The sequence below is a fragment of the Scleropages formosus genome, chromosome 2, assembly GCF_900964775.1.
Source record: "Scleropages formosus chromosome 2, fSclFor1.1, whole genome shotgun sequence".
In the NCBI taxonomy this organism is placed as follows: Eukaryota; Metazoa; Chordata; class Actinopteri; order Osteoglossiformes; family Osteoglossidae; genus Scleropages; species Scleropages formosus.
The window spans coordinates 11832234-11855971 of NC_041807.1; the positions used below are offsets into that span (position 1 = coordinate 11832234).

At 44.6% G+C, this 23738-nt stretch overlaps 1 protein-coding gene across 2 annotated transcripts; it reads left to right on the forward strand.

Moving 5' to 3' along the window:
• The first annotated feature begins 8319 nt into the window (after window positions 1-8319).
• Window positions 8320-17853, forward strand: LOC108931330 (sodium-coupled neutral amino acid transporter 2-like). 2 transcript variants are annotated; one of them, XM_029249888.1, is made up of 16 exons: window positions 8320-8689; window positions 9573-9701; window positions 11010-11091; window positions 11180-11295; window positions 12961-13034; window positions 13177-13269; window positions 13401-13482; window positions 13710-13792; window positions 13954-14012; window positions 14539-14715; window positions 14811-14890; window positions 15130-15230; window positions 15400-15524; window positions 15711-15855; window positions 15943-16040; window positions 16333-17853. In XM_029249888.1, the coding sequence occupies exons 2-16, from the start codon at window positions 9574-9576 to the stop codon at window positions 16435-16437; spliced, it is 1548 nt and encodes a 515-aa protein (XP_029105721.1). In that variant the 5' UTR covers window positions 8320-8689; window position 9573; the 3' UTR covers window positions 16438-17853. The 2 variants fall into 2 exon arrangements, with proteins under 2 accessions (XP_029105721.1, XP_029105722.1); XM_029249889.1 differs by lacking the exon at window positions 8320-8689 and having other exon boundaries at window positions 9631-9701; window positions 11014-11091.
• The last annotated feature ends 5885 nt before the right edge of the window (window positions 17854-23738 follow it).

Here is a 23738-nt window from a genome sequence, read left to right on the forward strand (position 1 = left end):
ATAGTGCTATTGATGCTGTTTATGTGGAAAAGCCATTTGAATAACTGAAATGAAATATTGGACTGAAGCTCATATTTTGTAAATAAGTGCTTAATATCATTTGGTGTGTGTACCTTACCTCACTCGCTCCCATCTGTCATAAGGATTAGCTTTTCTCTGTGAGCTGATTCTAGGAAAATGATGAATGTTACCACAGAAAAGACTTTCGATTAATGTAGTGTACTGCATATTTTTTCTGCAAAACCCCTGCTGGTGGATTTCCACACTGCAGAACTTCCTCAAAATGTCTTCAGTGACTTCCAGGGCACTGAGGGCTATGCTGTATCTAGGTATTTAGACTGATCAGTGCTTTGGATTGGAGGAAAAGAAGGTTGATCCAAGGAGTCACTTGGATCCTCCTTTCTCCTGTGAAACCTTACACACATGCAACTGGGGGTTATGGTTGTTTGAGGACAAGGTCTAACTCAGTATCTTGCTGTGGTTCAAAAACACTTGACTGTAATTTTTTATTTCCTCTGCAAGTTTGAAGGCTAACAGTTCATAGCAGGAATGACAGCAATGTATGTCCTGATATGGTGAGTATCAATGTTAGGAATTCGTGGTTGTCAGTGCACTAAAGAAGTTGGTGCCAGTGCTCTGAGGCGGTGGTTGCTACTGCTGTGAAGTGGTGAGTGAAATAAATGGTTTAATAGAAGCATAAGACTCTACCGGTGGACATGAGGGAATACATGGAATGGTTTGGTTTTTGTCTTGGGCCCCCTGGGGGACATCTTTCACAAAAGATGTCTCCTCTTATACTGGGGGTGCGGTGGTGCAGTGGGTTGGACAGCAGTCTTGCTCTCCGGTGGGTCTGGGGTTCGGGTCCCGCTGGGGGTGCCTTGCGATGGACTGGTGTCCTGTCCTGGGTGTGTCCCCTCCCCCTCTGGCCTTACGCCCTGTGTTACCGGGTAGGCTCCGGTTCCCTGTGACCCTGTATGGGACAAGCAGTTCTGAATGTGTGTGTGTGTGTGTGTGTGTGTGTGTGTGTGTGTGTGTGTGTGTGTGTGTGTGTGTGTGTGTCCTCTTATAACTTAAAAAATTCTAAAGGTTGTGGCATGTCTCTGGACAAGCTGCACTGTGTGGTAGCTGTAGCTCTAGTTCATGAAGGGAAGTAAATGGTTTAGCATGTTAAATACAATGGTGCTTCAGATCATGTCTATCTGACAGACTTTAATTAGTGCAAATGCAAGAGGCTCCTAAGTTGTCAATAGGTAGCTGAGAACCCCCCACTGCATTCTCTTTCTGGTGAGTCCCACTTGTATTGTCCTCCTGGCATGGGCAAAAGGAGTATGACCGGAAGACATCATATCTAAATCGTTGATAGCCCAAGTCGTCAGCAGACATACACTGAAACCAAGTGACAGTCAGAAACAGAGTCCATCCATTTAGGCTTTATATCTTCCCCTTACAATATAACAGATGCTGGATTACTGAAGGTAAATGTATGATAGTCCTCACTCTTACTCTGGTATCGTTCAGTCTATTCAACATGGTATGACACGCCAAGGTTTGATGAGGTACAACGACCACAGTCCCATTACATGCTGACTGCTTGAACTGCTGCTGCCAACTCTGTTACACAAAGGGGTTTAAGCTGCCGCATGATATTTCTCATCATTATACTGTATGGTGATCGCCATGTTGTGCGTTCAGAAAATGTTAGGATTTATTTTATTCTGTTCTCTCATATATGTATCTGTTACCCCTCCAATACTCAGAATTTCATTGTACACATGCATGCTATGTCAGAAAAATAGTCTTCTCATATTTGCTTGGCAATGCCAAAACTAGCAGCAAACACTCATGGCAGTGGTGATGATGAAGGTGAGAAACAGCAGTGTTACTGGCCAGTGAATCTGACGGTGGGTAACAGCGAATTCAAGTAGGATGGTGGAGAGTAATGGCTATGGTACTGGTAATTGAAAGAGTGGTGAAAGTCATTGATGTTGATGCTCATGGTCAGCGTTAATGATGAGCGGTGGAGATTGGCAAGTGGTACCATCGTTTAATAATGATGAAAATGATAAGCACTGTTGATGCCACTGACGGTAATAGTAAAGGGTGCTGATCAGTCCTTTGCAATGAAAACACTGTAGATTTCTGATGATTGTGTGCTGTCTATTCTTTTTTGATCATTATAATGCTATCTTCACGTGTTGCTGTTTCAGTCTATACTATGTACCAGCAGAAGAGAGTGTAGTGGTTAGTGCTGTTAGCTTATACTTGAAGGACTTAGGTTTAAATCCACCCTTTAGATGCAGTGCCCTTGAGCAAGGAACTAATTTTTAAATAGCTCCAGTGAGCATTACCTAGCTTTACAAATGGGTAAAATGTTGTATGTAGGTTTTGAGAAAAGCATCAGCTGAGTAAATGTACTTGTATCTCTCCTTGCCATAAAATGGTTAACTATTGTATTGCATTTCTATGTCCAAACGGAGCTGTGATGAGCATTCAGGATAGAATTGGGGGTCCTGAAATAGTATTGCACAGCTGGTTAATGTGAAAGTCTGAACGGTGTATTGTTCATCTTTAATATCGCTTCCATGTTTCGGACTATTTCATAGAAAGCAAAGGGGCCAGATGGTTTAACAAGGAGCCTCTCACACAGAACCAATACCAGGAGCAGTCATATCCAGTGAGGTAGGAAGGCATCAGAACTGTCCTCTTTCTACTGGGAGGAAAATTTCCACTCTACGATCCCATGTCCTGTGGGTTTTTACACAGCCCAGGAGGGTCACAGCTTGTGCAAACAGGATCACAGGCAGTGCAGGGTTTGCCCTTTGTGTCTGTACCCCGGGGCCCGTGCATATCATAACTTTGCTCTTCCACAGAATCTAGTCACAAAATCTTTTGGCAGTTCATTTGTTTTTTACAATGCTTTATTCATGTCAGCATATCCCTTTGTGTTGTAGTACAGTCCATGTGGAAGACCAAGTTCAGCGCATGTCTTTTAGTACACGTGAACTCATAGCAGGTTTATAAACCATGTGATAAACCACTAGGAAGAATTTTTCGGTTTAAACTCAGACAGTTCGCGAGTTGTTGTGATGCCATTAAAAAAGCATGATTCAAGTCCAAAAGCAATGCTTAAACTCAGGAATACACACACACACATTTTCAGAACCGCTTGTCCCATACGGGGTCACGGGGAACCAGAGCCTACCCGGCAGCACAGGGCGCAAGGCCGGAGGGGGAGGGGACACACCCAGGACGGGACGCCAGTCCGTCGCAAGGCACCCCAAGCAAGACTCAAACCCCAGACCCACCGGACAGCAGAACTGTGGTCCAACCCACTGCGCCACCGCACCCCCTAAACTCAGGAATAAGTAGCCTTATAACAGATTTGAAACTAAAGAGCATGGAGTGTTTCCAGAATCCAGGTACAGGTAGTCAATCCATTGACATCTTGGACACGTTGGAGGTAGCAGCAACCCCAGTGTCCACAAACACCCCCAGAGCACCAGTGCTGATGCTGTAAATTAGTCAAAACTATACATGCTGCATCTCTGCGATTGATGGAATTTGAGAAGAATGAAACAGACGTTCTCATTTGCTGTACATTCTTTTTCCCTTTCTATAGTTTCTTGTTTGGAGAAATGGGTGCATGGCAGTGTTTCCTGGGGAGCACTGAGTGCAGCCCTGCTATGTGTCTGTCCGGGTACTGTTCTTCTGTGATCCTTTAATCCCTGCGCATTAGCAACCGAGGCAGCCATCATTTCTGCAATAACGTGATTCCTCCAACTATAATGAACCGTTACATTCTATTATGTCCACAGGCTTGGGGCAAGTTGACAAAGACAGAGATAATCCCTGGAAGCTCTAATGGAAAGTTTTACTGCCATCGGAGGGAGTGAACCTGCCTGTGTGCTTTGCCCAGATGTGTAGTCCCAATTCGTGTTTCTTTCCAAAAGAATGTAGCACTAAAACCACTTTCCCACCAGCGAGGGGTCAACGAGGTTACACTTAATACCGAAAGATAGGCCTCTAGCTCAGGGGATTCAGAGAAGCACCTCAAATATTGATGCATGAACTACAATTTTTTGTTTGTAAAATAAAATGAGTTCTGTTCAGAACTGGACTCAGAGTCCACTTTCCTTCCTGACAGCTGCAATATTAAATAGAATACACCAAATAAATCTCAGTATAGCTCAAACTGGCGAGGAGTTTGCCTGTTACTGTATGTGTAGCCAGGTCATGAGAAATGAGCAAAAAAAAGATACCAGGTGGTACAAAAAGCCCATTGTTTGTTCTCTTTTTGCATTAGAGGTGTCATCCATGGGGCATCAAAATGGCACAGGATTAGTTTGTATCCTGGGATGGTGCTTCCACTGTAATTAGATTGTGTTTCTGTACAGCATATGCTTTGAAAAGCCGTAACTAATGAGAATGTACGTTCAAATGTGTTCACGTGTGTTCATTCCACATTTACGTTTATTTATTTAGCAGACGCTTTTCTCCAAAGCGACTTCCAGCGAACTCTATGTAGTGTTACCAACCCACACACCTTATTCACCAAGGTGACTTAACATTGCTAGATACACTACTTACAATGGGTCACTCATCCATACATCAGTGGAACACACTGGCTCTCTGTGTCACTCACTAAGGGGAACCTGAACAGCATGTCTTTGAACTGTGGGAGGAAACCGGAGCACCTGGAGGAAACCCACACAGACTTGGGGAGAACATGAAAACTCTACACAGACTGAGCAGGGATTGAGCCTACGTTCTCTCACACCACCCAGCCGCTGTGAGACAGCAGTGCTACTGTGCCACCCCACTTTCCCCCATTTTTCATAAGGAATGTAAAGCAGCTACAGCCAAGTGCATTTAAATCCTGTCAAATTGCTAACTGAACTAATTAAAACTAACACATATTTGTTTTACCAAACACTGACTGCCACTTGCTGGAGTAAGAAGGAAGAAATGTTTGACTCATAATTTCAGCATTTTCTCCCTTTTATATGATTCGTTATCCTGAGAATTATCCCTAAGACTTGTTTATTCATGCTCTTTTACTCTTTATACTGCATCTTCCTTCAGCATCTTCTCCCTTCTCTGTGGTCCTTGACTTTACACTCTGTGGATTACTCAAGGAACTTTTCCCTTTACCATGGTCCTCGAGGCTTCACAGTGTGCATTATTGTAGCATCTTCCCCCTTGTCCATTGTCCTTGACACTTCATGATTATGCCATCTCCTTTCTCCATAGTCTTTGTGGGCTTCAGCTGCTTGTTATCGCAGAGCTATAACAGAAGCCAGACATTTTACATCTAGACAAACATCTTTTTGATGTTTTATGCTTTACTGGGATTGAACAACTGATGACTAATTTTTAAAAAACTGTTACAAATGATGGTGGCTTATCATTGACCACTTGCTTAACCTTTTTCTTTCAGTTGTCAGTTACCAAGCTTTTGTAAGCAGAATGTTTGGATGAGCAAAAAATTTTGTGCAGAAATACTGTTTTAACTGAATATATCCAAGATATTTTTGGAGGATCATTATTTTTAATAATTCATGGTTTTCATTCTGTGTCCATGCTGTCTTTGTCATACTGTGTGTTTTCAAAGAGCAGCTTTTAAATACATACAGAACTGATATTAGTTTAGCATCATCTCTGAGTGTGTGTAGCTGTTGCTTTTGATAACGCCAATGCTCTGCATGGCACTTCCTCCTGAAAGACATGTTTATTTTTCAGTCTGATGACCTCTCATTTATGGAGACCTTCTACGCTCTGAGTTTCCCAAGTGCTGTGGACACCATTTCCATAATATATACAATTAACAAAGATTTCAAGAATTATAAATATTGAAGCCTTTGTCATACCCTGTTTTTGATAGAACCCCTGTTTACAACAGTTATTTTAAATGTATTCTACATATTAAGTAGTTTCAAATGTGTTATTGTATTATAATTATTTTAATTGTTTGATTTTGCAAGACCAGTCCCTATCCCTGTACTTACTGCAGCATAGCAGATACATGTGAGTTTTACATTGAAGCACATGTTTATTTAGATAGATCCCTGTAAAATGTATGTGCATGGGGGGATTAGTAAGAATTGCATTTTGGCAATAATATGCATGTTTATTGAGTCAAACATTTTATGTTCATGTTACCTTACATGTACTTTTTTTATAGTGACATGAATGTTTTATAGCAATAGCAGTTATTGGTTCTTCATGCAGCATATCATTTATCACAGCATGTTGTTATGACTTGTTCTGCACACACACACCTTTGCACAACCATATATGTTACAGACTGCCCATCAGCTAATGACAAATTTGTGGTACAGGAGTAATGTAGTGTTGTATAACATTAATTTACATTAGTTTCAGGTTTTCTTCAGCAACCTCTGAGAGACTAGTAAACATGAAAATGATGTGATCAATATTCATCTGAGACTAAACATAGACCTTTTTCCAGCCTAAGCTTGTACACCCAACAAATTCTAGCTTACATGGATCTCATGGTCTTGTTAGTACACATGTTAAAGAAGAGAGCACAATATGATCGCTCGGACAAGCCTGGTTGTCTGTCCTCCCTACAATACTGCAATTAAACTATTCACGGGAGGATATTAGCAGGTGGAAAAAAGACTGGTTATGGGACAGCTGATTTACAGATTCTGTTGACAGCGATTGTTGTTGACAGTATTTTACTGAAAGGCTAAACACACTGAACTGTGGTGGGGCTATTGGTGTAACAGCTTCTTGCGTATTTGAGGAGAGAAAAAAATATGAGTGATGATACTCAGTTACACGTGGGCTTGTTTAAACATAAGGAGGACACACAACACAATATTGTTAGTATGTTCTATGAGAGGTATGTGGCTTTGGAAGAAAGCATTTGCTAAATAAATAAATGAAAAATGCAAATATCAGTGTTGTTTGAACTATATGTAGTGTATATATAAACATATTGTAGCATACAACACCATGGGTTTGGATGGGGCAAAGAAGGACATGAAGATAGTGTTTGTTACAAACAAGTTATTTGAATACTGGCAGCAGAAAACCAATGCTCTTGGGCTGAAGACCCTACACCTACACCTACACCTACACCTACACCTACACCTACACCTACACCTACACCTACACCTACACCTACACCTACACCTACACCTAGTCTCTCTTCCAACACACTCCTAGACACAGTCACCCCATCATTTTCCCCAGAAGTGCCCCCAGTGGTTACACACCCACATTTCCCATTATTCCCCATAATGCAACTATTTACATTTAAGAGTTTCCCCTCCTAAAACAGTAACGCAGGGTCGTTACAATAGTGTATGAGTGACAGAGAGAGTGTGTTCCACTGATGTATGGATGAGTGACCCATTTCAAGTAATGTATCTAGCAGTGTAAGTCACCTTGGTGAATAAGGTGTGTGGGCTGATAACACTACATGGAGTTCACTGGAAGTCGCTTTGGAGAAAAGCCTCTGCTAAGTGAATAAATAAAAGATGTAAATGTCACAGTCACAGTGTCATTGAAACTGCTGAAGGATTTTCCAGTTCCGTGAACTGTTACTTTAGAGAATCATTTGGGCAAATTCCCGCGTAACAGCAGTTTGGCCAGACACAAGAGTGGCATTTCCTTGGAAGTGCGGCTGATGGCGGCGCTCATTCCAGGAGTGCTGTGTGGAGCCGGGTCACATGAAGCGTTCCGCTGCGCGCCCCCGCTAATCTCCTTGGGAAAGGAGGCTCCGGCCGCTTTGATACGCGGTCGCGCGCTGATCCACGGTGACACGTGCACTTTTCCCACCCGCGCTCCACGCAGCTTCTGCCAAACTCTTCCCTTTGAAACTTATTTGTTTATTTATTTATTTATGCTAAGTGTTACACGAACATATTAGCCTCATCCTTTAGCCGAATCGATATTTCACGCACTTTAGCTCCAAATGAGCAACATTTGTCAAATTAAGGTTTATCTTCCTTTCTTTATTTATAGTTTAGGTTAGGCTACAGGCACATATTTACAACTGAGGGGGTAAAAATTTTCTAGTGTTGGGGAACAAAAAAATTTCCGTTAGTACAATTATAAATATGGGGGGGTGACCGGATGAGTCTTACTTAAACAGCGGGGGAGATGCGTGTCCTATGTTGCGTCTATGCATATTTCAGCGTAACATATTAAAATACAGGTCCACGTCGTAGAATGTTTGTATACAAACGAGGACATCCCCACTCACCCCGTCCCTCTCGGGAGTTTACTCCACCCTCCGTGATGTGACCCCCCCCCCCCACGCGCGATTACCCCTCCCTCCAGAGCTGATGCAACGCTCAAACATATAAGGGCGCACCGCTGTTCCAGCATCAGAGCAACACACCATCCTCAAATATTTTTTTATAGAAAGCAATGAATAAAAGCATTGACACTCCTTCTTATTTTTAATAGTTTCATTTGATCGCTAAAATTCTTGTGTATTAATCAGTGCATCAGGAATAGGGAACCGCATCTCATTAAATATTATCCTTAAGACTTAATCTTCAGATTTGATGTTAAGACATTGATGTAATATTTTTTTGTCGGCTTTTGAGAGAAATACAGATCGAACCCTAGATTTAAAGGGCGAGTTTCTTTTGTGGCTTCACCGTCTAAGGGATTCATTCTGCGAAGCGCGGAGTCTCTTGGCGAAGCGAAGGTAAGACGAGCGCTTCTTATTCTGCGCGTATGCGGTCATGTATTAAACTGCGATGGATAAAACGCGCGTTTATGTTGCAGACTAATTTGTAAATAATAAGAATGAAAAAATGTGTTTGGGTGTGAAATCTTTGCCTTAAGCAAAGTCAAATGAGACGGACGGTGTGTCTAATTTATCCTCCTCGTTCTCCTCGTGTCACATATTTTATTTACTGTCATCATGATACACATCGCTGTGTATCTGTACAGTAAGATCAGATGCAGAGAAATATGTGTGGTATGTGGCCTTTGGTCTGGTCCTTTACGAAACATCGCGCAGGGTAACACACCGTCGCCGCTTTACTGTCATCACACCATCTTCGTCTGTGTGTTGCTGGTGGTGTCGGACCGACCGCAACCGGTGAAAATGACCGGGTCGCTTCACTGAATTCACCAGTTCCGTCTGTTCAATCTGCTGTTTTTATTCCATTATTAGGGTTGCTTAGTTGTTATCTTTTTGCTCCTCATTTGGTTTTGAAGATGAGGGAAAAAAGTAAAAAACAAAGCATATTTTGTATCATATGATTTATTTATTTATTTATTTATTTGTCGTTTCTGCAATTATACGGAAGGTGAGATTTGAATTGATGTATTTATTATACGTCATAAACGTCTGAAGCCGGCTGGTATTTTTCCACGACTTGGCTGAGACCCCCCCTCCCCGCGCGCCGCCCCCCCGCCGCTCCGAATGGTCACATGACCCAGACTGTGGCACGGGCGTGATCACATTCTGTCTGCTATCGATTATTCATCGTTTATGATGATGGGCGAGCGCTGCACCTCGCGTGAAACGGCTAATAGTAATGAGGAACAAACCGCGATTTGTGTCTCGTCCTGTGCCGCAGGATGAAAGAAGTTGCTTCCAAAACAGAGATGAGCCAGTTGAACATCTCTCCCGATGAGGACAGCTCCTGCAGCTCCAACAGCAATGACTATGCCAAGTACCCCAGCTCAGCGAAGGCACCCATAAGAAGGTGAGCAGCTCTCCTTCCCTTTATTATTATTATTATTATTATTATTATTATTATTATTATTATTATTACAGGGTAACAATAACAATCAGATGATGGCAAATCAGGGGGTGCGGTGGCGCAGTGGGTTGGACCGCGGTCCTACTCTCCGGTGGGTCTGGGGTTCGAGTCCCGCTTGGGGTGCCTTGCGACGGACTGGCGTCCCGTCCTGGGTGTGTCCCCTTCCCTCTCCGGCCTTACGCCCTGTGTTGCCGGGTAGGCTCCGTGACCCCGTAAGGGACTAGCGGTTCTGAAAATGTGTGTGTGTGTGTGTGATGGCAAATCAAGGATGAAATTGTGTAACCGCAACAACATGAACCTAGGACTGCAGTAGAAATAAAGACTTACATTTACATTTAGTAGACGCTTTTCTCCAAAGCGACATACATCTCATAGAAAATACAATGTGCATTACATTAGGAGAAAGAGACACTTAGATGTAGATGTGTGATTCCTAAGTACAATTAGTTTGTTACTTTCTACCATAAGAACCAGTGTACATCACATGAATAGGTGCATAAAACTTTTATCTGAATATCGACGATTCCTAATAACCTTCCTAGTAATAATTTTTTTCTTTTTATATATGTAAACATTTATGATACATATGTAATGTAAGAATACGCTTAACATAAGAACATTATAAACGAGGCAAGAATAATAGCTCAGAGGCAAAGTCAAGCTACTGCGAAGAAGCGAGCGTTAAGAACACCATGAGATACTATGAGACATGTCATGCATTATGCTGAAGAGGTGTTCAGACAGTTCCGAGATGACAAGTTCAGAGATGAGTCTGTAAAATCTGGGGTAAAAGGTTGAAGACTGACAGTTCTCCTAATGTTAAAGGGGGGTTCATTCAGGGTCTGTGGGTGAGTAACTGATAAGGTTAGAGAAAAAAACTATCTACCCCTTGAACATTTTATAAGTAGCAGACCATAAGACAAATTCTTGTATTTAGGTTAATGTTAATGCTGTTACCTTGAAATGTTTAACAAGGTCCAGTTAGACTGGATGCTGTGAGCAGTTTCCTCACTACATACTGACTGACAGGACTAAATCCCATGGATGTTTTCTGAATAACTTTGTTCATGTTTGATTATTATTCGATGCAGGGGCATTCATAGATCCTCTAACAATCTGCAAAGGACAAATTAAAAGTACAGTCCAGCTTCCAGTTTAATCTTAGCCCCAGATATTTGCAAAAGCCAACCACAACCTCTGACAAAGCACATGTTAATATCGTTCTTAAAATTTGTTCTGTTTTCATTAAAGCCAGTATGCAGATGTTGAAGCAGAGGGTCAAAATTTCCTACCTAACCACCAGCTGGCCAAAAAGAAATATGACACGGAATATGTAAGTATTCTCGTTCTTATGTTTATTTTAATATTTGTCCATGACTTCAGGATTTCAGAAACTGCAAGATTTCTTTTTAATTTCTAAGCATCCAGGTACCGCCTCCTTTGGGATGTCGGTGTTCAACCTTGGAAATGCCATCATGGGCAGCGGGATCCTGGGCCTGTCCTATGCCATGGCTAACACAGGCATCGCACTCTTTGTGTGAGTGTTTGGCTGTACAGGTTTTTGCACAGTGTGACACACTGATGACTTGGTAGTTTTCAGAGATGGGGCCACATGATCTTTGGGGTGAGCTTCTACCAAGGTCCTGTTCGGGTAAACTATGAAGGGACACAATAGCCTTTTCCATTTGGCTTGAAATGAGCAATAAATGCAACTCGCATATTTCACACCAGGCCTCATACTTTTTCACAAAGACAACTTGTGGAAAAAAAATGAAGCAGATGAGACATGTTAGTAAGCGAGAGATTAGCAGACATAGTCATGGGAAGTTAACTTTCAAATATAAGCAAAGTCATCAGTTTGACTGCTTTAAGTGGGCATTTGTAAAAACTGCCTTAGAAAGTGTGCTTCACAAATAGATAATAAAACTAAGTATAATGAAGCTGTTCAGCCAGTTAATCCTCTCTATGGAGAATGTTGCGCGCTGGTGTTACATAAAGACGTGAGCCGTCTCTCCACGCAAGAATATAAATGGTTTTGCATGAGCAGACTGTGCTTTATAGGAGCTCAGACTGAGGGTAGGTAGATTCAAATAGCATATCTGCGAACGTGACCGTGGTCTTTTACAGCTCGTAATCTAGGTAAGAGCATGTATTGTAGTGTAATTGTGAATTTGAAGACTGTCACGATATTCTGAAGCTTGTATTTTCTATACACTTACTTGACCATAACATTCCCTTCGACTCCTGGTTGAAGGGCAAGCTGAACTCTCACAGAGCTGATCAACCAGCAGCATGGGTCTAGGTGATGGGTCAGACAGACACTATATAAAATACATGTGCAAATCTTTTCTTGTACCACTTTGTACGAAACAACATGGGTTAAATATGTCCTTCTCTTTGATGGGGATTTATCCAGAGCATTACGCACACACAAAATATAAATCTAATGTCATGATGTATGATCTCTAATCGCTGTTGAAAGCCTTTATTACTCCCTCACTTGTTGCGGAGGGATTGTGGTGACAGCAGTTCCACAAGGCCACTCGTGAGACAGGGTCATATGAGAACGTGCTTCCGCTTCTAATCTCCTTGGAAACTGGATGTTTGATGCTGAGCACCAGTGCTGTTTGGATGACACCATGAGCCTGATGTCAACCCAGCCCAGCTGTTTTGGCAGCACTGGGGATGTCATGGTCGTCGCTGAGAGTTGGTGGCATGGATGTGTTTTCTGTGGATTAGATGAAAAGATGAGCTCTGCTGTAATCATGTAGCCATAATTTCTAGATGTTGTGCTCTCAGATATTAGCATTTTTGAGTCTTGCCCATCATGGTTTCGTGAACAAGGACTCAGTAGTGCAGGTTTCAGAAGCAATAATGGAGAATATTTGTAAGCAAAGCATTTCTTTACATACTGGACCCATCAGTGACAATTCGTTTGCATGATGCGGTCAGCTGGAGATTGGCAGCAAGGATAAGATATGTTCCTGTTTTAGACATTTGCACACTGCTGGAAATTTTGCAAAATACAGGATTATTTGCATCATAAGAAGCAATCATTAATCAACTGAAGCACTGCACAGGAAATTTGACCACTTTTAAAGTCACAGAAGTAAATTCTTCACGGTTTTTCTAGAATAGCCTTGTCAAGAAAATGCTGTCTTTAGAATCCGAGGGATTCACGACATGATCTTTGCTTCCTCAGGATTCTTCTGGTGGCAGTTTCTATATTCTCTCTTTACTCTGTGCACCTGCTGTTGAAGACTGCCAATGAAGGAGGTAGAGTTGTCGAAATCCTTCTATTGCCTTCCATGAACTGACTGTAGTGCCTATGCTTGTGGTGTGTGCGTGTGCGTGTGTGTGTGTGTGTGTGTGTGTGTATGTGTGTGTGTGTTAAGTCAGTGTTTGTCTCATTCCTCAGGCTCAGTGGTGTATGAACAGCTAGGTTACAAGGCCTTTGGTATGCCTGGGAAGCTGGCAGCCTCATGTTCCATCACCATGCAGAACATTGGAGGTGAGACTTGTCAGCGTGTCTACTTTCTTCATGCAAATAACATTAAGATGGGTGGCTGACAGCTGTAACATGGGTGCAGGGCACTTTTTATAAAAAGATGTCCCCGCCAAATGTGATGTGTTGTGTTTCAGCCATGTCAAGCTACCTCTACATCGTGAAGTACGAGTTACCAACAGTGATTCAAGCATTCCTGGGAACAAAGGAGAATGCTGGGTAGGACGGTTGGCCCGATCTCCTCAGTATGAGCTCAATGTCCTGAAGCTCCTCAACTCCTCCAGTCCTGTGGTAGACCAGATTGCTTCATTTTTCTGGATTAGCTCCAGATGAGGATATTGGGGCGAGGAGAAGGGCAGTTTGTTTTCAGTGGTCACACAGGTGCCAATTCTAGCAGAGTCTTCAGAGTCTCACCGTTGGCTTCTTTCTATGTGCTTCTTTTTCAGAGAGTTTTATTTAAATGGAGACTACCTTGTGGTTGTGGTTTCTCTGCTAGTTATACTCCCCTTGTCGCTGCTACGGAACCTGGGTAGGTGAAACAAAGCAGGTACTACCCTGGCTTCAATGTGTACCATAAATTCTGAAGCTGTGAGACATTTTTTTTAATGGTAAAAGAAGTGGAAAACAGGAAAACACCGTACATGCGCCCTGGAGTGTACTCATGCCGCCCGCTGACTTCCTGTCTTTCAGGTTACCTTGGTTACACCAGTGGATTCTCCCTGCTTTGTATGGTCTTCTTTTTAATTGTGGTGAGTTTCAGCTGGTCGCATTGTCAATTTCAAGTTTATTACAATACGCATTTGGTTGTTGAACCCACACACAGATTTTTCTACATGCACTGTGCAAGTGAACAAGAGTACCTGTGCAGCTTGTTATCAGCACGTCAACATGACACACCTAAGTGTGCTCTCCATGTGGGGTTCTGTGTTTTTTGCACGTTTGTCTCTGGGTGCCAGAGTGGGAGGTGCTGGTGCCTGACAGCTCCTGAGCTTGAGTGTTTGGGTGTGGGTGTGAATCCAACTCAGTTTATGGAGTTTGCATGTTCTCCCCATGTTCACGTGGGGTTCCTCCCACAGTACAGAGGAAGGCGTTTCAGGTGAATTGGTCACTCCATATTGCTTGTGGTGTGTGATTGTGTGTGTGATTGTCCTGCGATGAACTAGCATCCCATTCCAAAGTGTTCCTTGCCTTGTGTCCGATACATTTCCGATAGGCTCCAGCCCACTGGACAAGTGGCTACTGAAAATGAATGAATGGAGGTTTTGTCTCTCGCAGGTCATCTACAAGAAGTTCCAGATTCCCTGCCCTCTGCCATTGGAGCAGGATGCTGTGAATGCAACTCTGAACCACACGATCTCTCAAGTGTCGGCCCATATCCAGGAGCATGTGAAGAATGCCACGGACTACAGCAACAATGTCTGTGCACCCAAATACTTTGTGTTCAACTCTCAGGTGCGTTTTGATGCCGCAGAATAGCTGCTTTGATAAAGAGCCGCCTGGCAGTGTTATTCTTGTGGTCTGAAGCTTTGCCATGTTTCTGCACACAGACGGTGTATGCCATCCCCATCCTGACATTTGCCTTTGTGTGTCACCCTGCTGTGCTCCCCATGTACGATGAACTGAAGGAGTAAGTAGCTTCCATTGGCTGAAGCCTCCTTTCTTGCGGCCTTGTTCCGTGCTTTCAGGATCTGCATAAAAAAACCCATTTACCTTCTTTGATTTATCCAAGGCTTCTGGTCATCGAAAAGTTTTTGCTGAGTTACTATTTCACCAGGTGGATGTTTTTTCTTAAGCTCTCTATCTCTGTCTTCAATGTCAGTGGTACAAGGAGCAACAAGGCTGAGTGTGTTTGTTCTTTCTCATCAGTCGTTCCCGGAGGAAGATGCAGGCTGTGGCCAATGTCTCCTTCCTTGCCATGTTCATTATGTACCTCCTGGCAGCGCTCTTTGGCTATCTGACCTTCCACGGTGAGCCATGGTGATCCCAGGGTCATGTGTACAATGCCACATACACAGACACACACATGCAGCAAAGCAGGAATGGTCACGGTGTGAGCTAAAACAGTGACTGTGGAAGCTCACCTGGTGTGTTGCCCATGTGTGGGCGGGGCTTAACGGGAGACTTGTCGTCCTCCAGAGAATGTGGAGCCAGAGTTGCTGCACACTTACTCCATGGTGTACAAGTTTGACGTGGCTCTCCTCATCGTGCGCCTGGCCGTGCTTACTGCGGTCACCCTGACAGTACCTGTGGTCCTCTTCCCAGTGCGTACCACCTCAAACCTACCCTGCCCCTCCTTTGTCCTGTGGTTATTGCTCTACCCTTACCACAGAGACACCATTAACCTGCAAATTGTTGCAATGTAACAGTGTCCTATGTTTTTACTGCAACAAAAAATTCTCCTTTGTCTGTCCACACATCAATTGAGATGACTCTCTTGTCACTGGCAGATTCGTACCTCGGTCAACCAGCTTCTGTGCGCGTCCAAAGATTTCAGCTGGCTACGTCACTCCGTCATCACCATCCTGCTCCTGGGTGGCACCAACGTACTGGTCATCTTTGTTCCCACCATCCGGGACATTTTTGGATTCATCGGTAGGCTCCTCTTGGTTGCTTTATGTTGGAACGTGTACCCATGTCTTCTGTCCTGCCAAGCTGACAAACCTCCATCGCTGCCTTCAGGTGCTTCCGCTGCTGCAATGCTGATCTTCATCCTCCCCTCTGCATTCTACATCAAACTGGTGAAGAAGGAGTCCATGAAGTCGATCCAGAAAATTGGGGTTAGTGACATCTGCAGAAATGAATTACCGTGACCACACACATACTGATTGGGCAGCTGTCACTAAAAATAAATAAGTGGCTTCTGATGCTGTGTTTTTCTCCCCAGGGAGGAAGACACATTGTTAGTAAAAGGGGGGGGGTCATGTAACTGGTTAATTTTCCTGGGGTCTGTACTGCAGTGTGTAGTGCAGTGACACTCTTGAAAGTGCTGTTTCCTGAACAGGCCCTGCTCCACAGTGGAAAGTGCTATGTAATGTGTGATGTTTTTTTTGTTGTTGTTCTTTTTGGCAGGCATCCTTCTTCCTCTGCAGTGGTTTCCTTGTCATGATAGGCTGCATGAGCCTGATTATTCTAGACTGGGTCCATAACGCTTTGTCTCAGCCTGATGGCCACTAGGTGACTGCACCCCTAGATGGACCCTCTGGGTCCTGCGCACACCCCTGAGCACAGCATGCAGAATGACCAGCGTCACCCTCCACAGGTGTGACACACAACAAAAAAGGAGAGGAGAGTTGCTTTGCCACAGCACTGAGCAGTTACCTATATCCCATTCCCAGAGGATGTATGAAAACCTGTACAGAATGCTCTTATGCCACATGGATGGTATTTTAATTTCTGTTGCTGTTATGATTGTTATTTCTCTAGTTTAGTTGGTGCAGTATTAACTTTGCACTGTGCCTCAGACAGGAGTGGAGACCTGATTCTGTCCAAACAAAGAGAAGATTCAGGTAGCGGAAGCACTCGCCCTCCTTGTGTTTCTCCGGTGTGTCAGAACACAAGTGGTCAGTGCATTTTACCTTCCTTGAGACTCACAGCTTTTGCATCATCGCTATTACAATGCACGGTTAAGAACCCTTATAAAGATCTTTAACTTTTTTGGCTTTGCCTAAAATATTCAGCACACTGAGGTATTTTGGGGTGGTATCAGAAGAGTGTATTTTATATGATCGTGCAAATGGAAATACCTGTATAATAGCTCTAGTATCTATCTACCTGTATAATTAGTATTACCTTCACAAAAGGGTTTCTTGCACAAGTCTTACTATGGTAAAATATGTAGAGTGATACCATCTAAACAGGAGGAAGTGAATTTTTTTTTAAAGAAAGTCTTGATTCTCTGGAAAAAGAGATGTGAGTGCATTGTCACTGTAAAAGCTTTTCGCTCAAAAGGACTTTGAAAGAAGGATTTAACTGTACATAGCCATAATAATCAGTGTACCTCATTTGTACTTTTCCACGTGTTAAGCAGAATTAAATAGTATTTAAAACCAAGGCCCCACGACTTGCCTGAGCAATTAGACGGTGGGGCCAAGGCACAGGAAAAAAAGTGTTTCCTCCAGCAGTATCTCTGCATTTTTACACTGTTGTCACAAAATGTGGACTCCGTTCTTACCGTTGGCTGCTGAACATCTGATGGTCAACTGCACATAACTGTCTCTCTAAGTCACCCCCTGTGCTGTTTTTCGTCAAGCTTACCGTTCCACGGTAAATCTGGTGTGTCACTGTGCTTCCGATGCAAACAACTCCTGAACATAGTAACTGTTGGCCATTATTTATGGAAAAACAGGAAAATAAAATAATCAGTAATCAATTTTTCACTATTTATCTATTGTATATATGTATATATTAGTTTAATGTTCAAAAGCTTTATTTTGTTTCATCGGTTTGCTATAAGTGTCAGCTATAATTTTGCATAATTCTCATTGTTTTACGTGAGCCCTGCAAGGATGGCCATTATTCTTGGATAGAACATTAAAATAAACTGATTAAATCTTAAATCTTAAAATAAACTTATAAGATGAATAAATGATTATGATTCACACACCTGATTTTACTTACCTGCTTGGTTTAACCAATGCAGCTTGGGCTTCGCTTATTTTCACACCTGCACTACTTGTGTCAATTTACTACACACATGATTTCCTCTAAAGCAACATATGAAATTGTCATTACGCACCTTTTGTGTCGGATGGGAAAGGCTGATACTAAATGAATAACCACCTTGTGGTAAAACTAAGGGACACGAGGGGTTCGTGCAGTACTTTCAAGCCGCTGTGCTGTCATTCCACATGTATGTGCCAGTTTACTCAACCGAGGTCCTCCTTTTGGCCACTCGTTCTGTTTGTGGGAGACCATTCTGAGCAGAGCATACCAAAGTGGATAGAGCTGTCCGTTTGAGTGCCCGTTGTCAGCGATTCTTGTACGCTTCCGGATTGTTCATGATAGCCTCCCTAGATGTGGCCTGACTGTTCCGTTAAACACGAGAGCACCACAGGGTGTGGACTGTGTACTGTAAGCATTGTGTAGCTTCACTTGGGCAAAGAGAGCATGCTTTGCAGTGCTACACTCCTGTTTCAATGAAACGTTATGTATATTTTGTAATTATTGTCAAATTAAAGTTAATAATCCATAGTGTTGGTTTTTGTCTTATGCTTGGGGACACAAGGGAGGTTATATAGGGATGTACATAAAGGGGACGCAGTTGCCATCAATACCTGGTGGGACAAAGTCAGTGATGACAGTGATATGATGCCATGACTCTGGCACCTGGTCAAGGTCATTACACTGTGATGCCACAGCTTCCCGTAGGCACACATGGTATGCAGTCGGTTCCAGTTGCATTAGGAACACCATGATCCAACCCCAGTTCTGCTTCCAGATGTGGGGAGGCACATTGTCTCCTGGTCCTACGTTACTTATAGCGCAACTCAGAAATGTTTGTAAATGATTATCCAGATAACTAATAAAGAATAAACAGTGAAAAGGAAATAATTCGTTGTGATCAACGCAGGAGTTTTCGCTCAAAACATAATTTTGGAGATGGAACATCCTGAAGGAGTTTAAGCAAGGACTATGTACTATGAGGTGAGAATGGCAGAAAGAGGCTGCTGAAACCACCCACTGGCACCTGTAATTTTCTCTACCTGACCACTGAAAGTTTAGCACGGAAAACCCTGGGTTCTGCTTGACTCAGCCAGGTTTGTTAAACATTTTCTAATTTACTGCAATTAAACAGCCATTGTGCACAAAGAAGCAAAACAGACATTAATTCCTCACTGATTATTCAACTTATGAACACAAGTAGGACTAGAAGTTTGTCCATCCATCCAGCCATCCATCTTCCATCCCGCTTGTCCTAATAGGGTCGCGGTGGCAGCAGGGAGAGCAGAGAAGCCCAGCCGCCCCCGTCCCCCGCAACTTCCTCCAGTTCAGCCTGGGGAATCCCCAGCCGTTCCCAGGTCAACTGTGAGATATAATCCCTCCAGCGGGTCTTGGGCCGACCTCGGGGCCTCGTCCCAGTTGGCCATGCCTGGTATACCTCCAAAGGGAGGCGCCCAGGGGGCATCCTTATCAGATGCCCGAACCACCTCAACTGGCTCTCTCAATGTGGAGGAGTAGCGGCTCTACTTCCTCCCGGATGCCCAAACTCCTCATTCTGTCAAGGAGAGTGAGTCCAAACACCCTGCAGAGAAAACTCATTTCGGCCGCTTGTATCCTCGATCTTATTCTTTCGGTCATTACCCAAAGTTCATGACCATAGGTGAAGGTAGGGACGTAGATCGATCGGTAAATGGAGAGCTTTGCCTTATGGCTCAGCTCCCCCTTCACCACTACAGTCTGGTACAGCGACCGCATTACTGCTGCCGCTGCTCCCAGTCAGCGGCCGATCTCACGCTCCCTTCTTCCCTCACTCGTGAACAAGACCCCAAGATACTTGAACTCCTCCACCTGCGGCAAATTCTCTCCCCTTATTTGGAGGGGGTATGCCATCCTTTTCCGTGAGAGAACCATGGACTCAGACTTTGAGGTGCTGATCCTCATCACAACCGCTTCACACTCGGCTGCAAATCGTTCCAGTGCGTGTTGGAGGCAATCCTGTAATGGTGCCAAAAGGACAACATCATCTGCAAAGAGCAGAGACGTCACCTTCCGACTCCCACACAGAATGCCCTCCTGGCCTCGACTGTGCCTTGATATCTTGTCCATGAAAACCACAAACAAGAGTGGAGACAAGGCACAACCTTGGTGGAGTCCAACACCCACATTGAACAAGCTTGGCTTAATGCCGAGTATGCTGACACAGCTTTCGCTCCGTATGTACAGATACCAAATGGCCTGCAGTAGTGGCCCCAGTACCCCATACTCCCTAAGCACTTCCCACAGAATTTCCTGGGGAACGCAGTCATAGGCCTTCTCCAAGTCCACAAAACACATGTAGACTGGATTAGCAAACTCCCATGCCCCTTCAATTATCTGTGAGACGGTAAAAAGCTGGTCCGTTGTTCCACGGCCAGGGCAGAATCCACATTGTTCCTCTTCAATCTGAGGTTCAACTATCGATTGAAGCCACTTCTCCAGCACCCTGGCATAGACTTTCCCAGGCAGGCTGAGAAGTGTGATACCCCGCTAGTTGGTACACACTCTCCAGTCCCCTTTCTTAAAAATAGGGACCACCACCCCAGTTTGCCAATCCAAAGGCACTGTCCCCGAGGTCCATGCAACATTGCAGAGGCGTGTCAACCATGACAGCCCTGCAACATCCAGGGCCTTAAGCAGTTCTGGGCGGATCTCATCCACCCCCGGTGCTTTGCCACTGTGGAGCTTACCAACTACCTCAGTGACTTCCACCAGGGAAATGGACTCTGACAGCCCAAAAGACTCAGACCCTGACTCCTGTAAGGGAGGCATATCATTTGGGTTTAAGATTTCCTCAAAGTACTCCTTCCACCTCCCGACAATGTCCTCTTCAGAGGTCAGAGTTTCTTCACTCCTGCTGAACACAGCCTGAGCGAAACTCCTCTGACCCCTTCTGAGCTGCCGGATGGTTCTCCAGAACCTCTTTGAAGCCAATAGTCGTTTTCCATAGCCTCTCCAAACTCCTCCTGTGGCCTGGATTTTGCTTCTGCAACCTCAGCCACTGCTGCCTTTTTCGCCTGCTGGTACCTGTCTGCTGAGTCAAGAGTCCCCAGAGCCAACCAGGCCCTAAAGGCCTCCTTCTTCAGCTTAACAGCTTCCTTCATCACCGGTGTCCACTAGCAGGCTCTCGGGTTGCCGCCCTGGCTGGCACCAACAAGCTTTTGGCCACAGCTGTGCTTGGCTAATTCCACAATGGAGGTTTTGAATGGGGTCCATTCAGACTCCATGTCCCCCACCTCCTCCAGGACATAGGAGAAGCTCTCCTGGAGGTGTGAGTTAAAATCATTCCAGACAAGGTCCTCCGACAGTTGTTCCCAGCACACCCTCGTTAAACATCTGGGCGTACCGGGTCTGTCCATCAGTTTTCCCTGCCATCTGATCCAACTCACCACCAGATTGTGATCAGTTGACAGCTCAGCACCTCTCTTCACCCGAGTGTCCAGAACATGTAGCCTCAAGTCAGATGAAATGACTACAAAGTCAATCATTGACCTTTGGCTAAGGAGCTCTGGTATCAAGTACACTTATGAGCATCCTTGTGTTCGAACATGGTGTTTGTTATGGACAAACCATGACTAGCACAAAAGTCCAATAATATTTCACTATTCGGGTTCAGATCAGATTAGGGGTGCGGTGGCGCAGTGGGTTGGACCGCAGTCCCGCTCTCCGGTGGGTCTGGGGTTCGAGTCCCGCTTGGGGTGCCTTGCGACGGACTGGCGTCCTGTCCTGGGTGTGTCCCCTGCCCCTCCGGCCTTACGCCCTCTGTTACCGGGTAGGCTCCGGTTCCCCCGTGACCCCGTATGGGATGAGCGGTTCTGAAAATGTGTGTGTGTGTGTGTGTGGGTTCAGATCGAGCAAGCCATTTTTCCCAATCACCCCCCCACCAGATTTCCCAGTCATTGCCAATGTGAGCACTGAAGTCCCCCAGCAGGACTATGGAGTCTGTAGGTGGAGCCCTGTCCAGAACCCCACCCACCCTCTCCAAGAAGGCCGAATACTCTGAACTGCTCTTTGGTGTGTAAGCACACACAACAGTCAAAGTTTTCTTCTCTGCGACCCTAAGTCGCATTGAGGCGACCCTCTCATCCACCCGGGCAAACTCCAACTGTATGGCAGCCAGCTGGGGGCTTGTAAGTATTCCCACACCCGCCCGGCGCCTCTCACCCTGTGCAACTCCTGAGTAGGAGAGAGACCACCCCCTATCGAGGAGTTTGGTTCCAGAGCCAACACTGTGAGTGGAGGTGAGCCCAACTATAACTAGCTGGTATTTCTCAACCTCCCGCACCAGTCCCGGCTCCGTCCCCCCCAGTGAGGTAACATTCCACGTACCAAGAGCCAGTTTCTGCTGCAAGGGGCCGCAACGCCATGCACCACCCTGCCCCCTCCCGCTGCCTGGTATACATTGCACCTGACCCCCATGATGGACCTTGCAGGTGGTGGGCCCACATGGCCGCAACACAATGCGTTTTCGGGCTGAGCCCGGCCGGATTACGTGGACTGCCCAGCCACCAGGTGCTCACCTAGGAATACTACCCCCAGGCCTGGCTCCAGGGGTAGATCCCGGTGACCCTATTCCAGGCAGGGTAAAAATTTTTCTGTTTCCGTTTTTCATAGGGGTTTTTTGGATCGTGTTAGTCTGGATCTTCACTCCAGACCTGTTCGCCTTGAGAGACCCTACCAGGAGCATACTACTCCCGATGACATAGCTCTGGAGATCCCTAGATCACACAAGCCCTTCCGCTACCCCAAGGCCCTGATTCATGCAGTTTGTTCATAACTCAGTTTGTTCATTAATCCAAAGGGACATTTGCCACTAACAAATCAGTCCAAGCTTAGTAATATAGATGTCCTTTCATTTATGTACTGATTAAGTTCTGTATAAATCTCAGAAAAAGTTATAATAAATTAAAATCCTCCATAAGAGATATTTCCTTAACTTCAAAAAACATTATGAATCATTTTTAGTTACTGAACATCTGTCATTTCCACAAGCTCCTCATCAATCTGCACAGTCGACCAATTCATTCCACAAGTACATGCAATGTTTGTCAGCTTTTCGTCACGTTCAACTTTCCTCACCGAAAGTTTTGTAATACAGATGCACCTTGATTTATTTAAGGGTTATGTTCTATAAAAATCTCATAATACAGGCAGCACAGTGGCACAGCAAGTAGCGCTGCTGCCTTACAGTGTCTAGGTGGTGTAAGAGGATGTGGGTTTGATCTCTGCTCAGTCTGTGTAGAGTTCTCTCTGTGTCTCTGTGGGTTTCCTCCCACAGTCCAAAGACATGCTGTTCAGGTTCCCCAATAGTGCATGAGTGACAGAGACAGTGTGTTCCACTGATGTATGGATGAGTGACCCAGTGTAAGTAATATATCTAGCAGTGTAAGTCACTCTGCTGAATAAGGTGTGTGGGCTAATAACACTACATAGAGTTCATGGGAAGTCACTTTGGAGAAAAGCATCTGCTAAATAAATGTAATATAAATAATACAAAACAAGCTTTGAATTTTTATTAAGGGGGTGCAGTGGTGCAACGGGTTTGGCCTGTGTCTGCTCTCTGGTTGGCCTGAGGTTCAAGTCCCTCTTGGGGTGCCTTGTGACGGACTGGCATCCTGTCCTGGGTGTGTCCTCTCCCCCTCCAGCCTTGCACCCTGTGTTGCCAGGTTAGGCTCTGGCTCGCTGCAACCCCGCTCGGGACAAGTGGTTTCGGTCAATGTGTGTGTGCGTGTGTGTGTGTGTGTGTGTGTGTGTACAGTTACATTAGAATTAAAGGTAAT

Bases quoted from the DNA above. Each gene is read 5' to 3' on its own strand.
- LOC108931330 (XM_029249888.1), top strand. From the start codon at position 9,574: ATGAAAGAAGTTGCTTCCAAAACAGAGATGAGCCAGTTGAACATCTCT. The intron at 11,092-11,179 runs GTAAGTATTCTC...TTAATTTCTAAG, and splicing joins AGAAATATGACACGGAATAT to CATCCAGGTACCGCCTCCTT. The intron at 16,041-16,332 runs GTTAGTGACATC...TCTTTTTGGCAG, and splicing joins AGTCGATCCAGAAAATTGGG to GCATCCTTCTTCCTCTGCAG.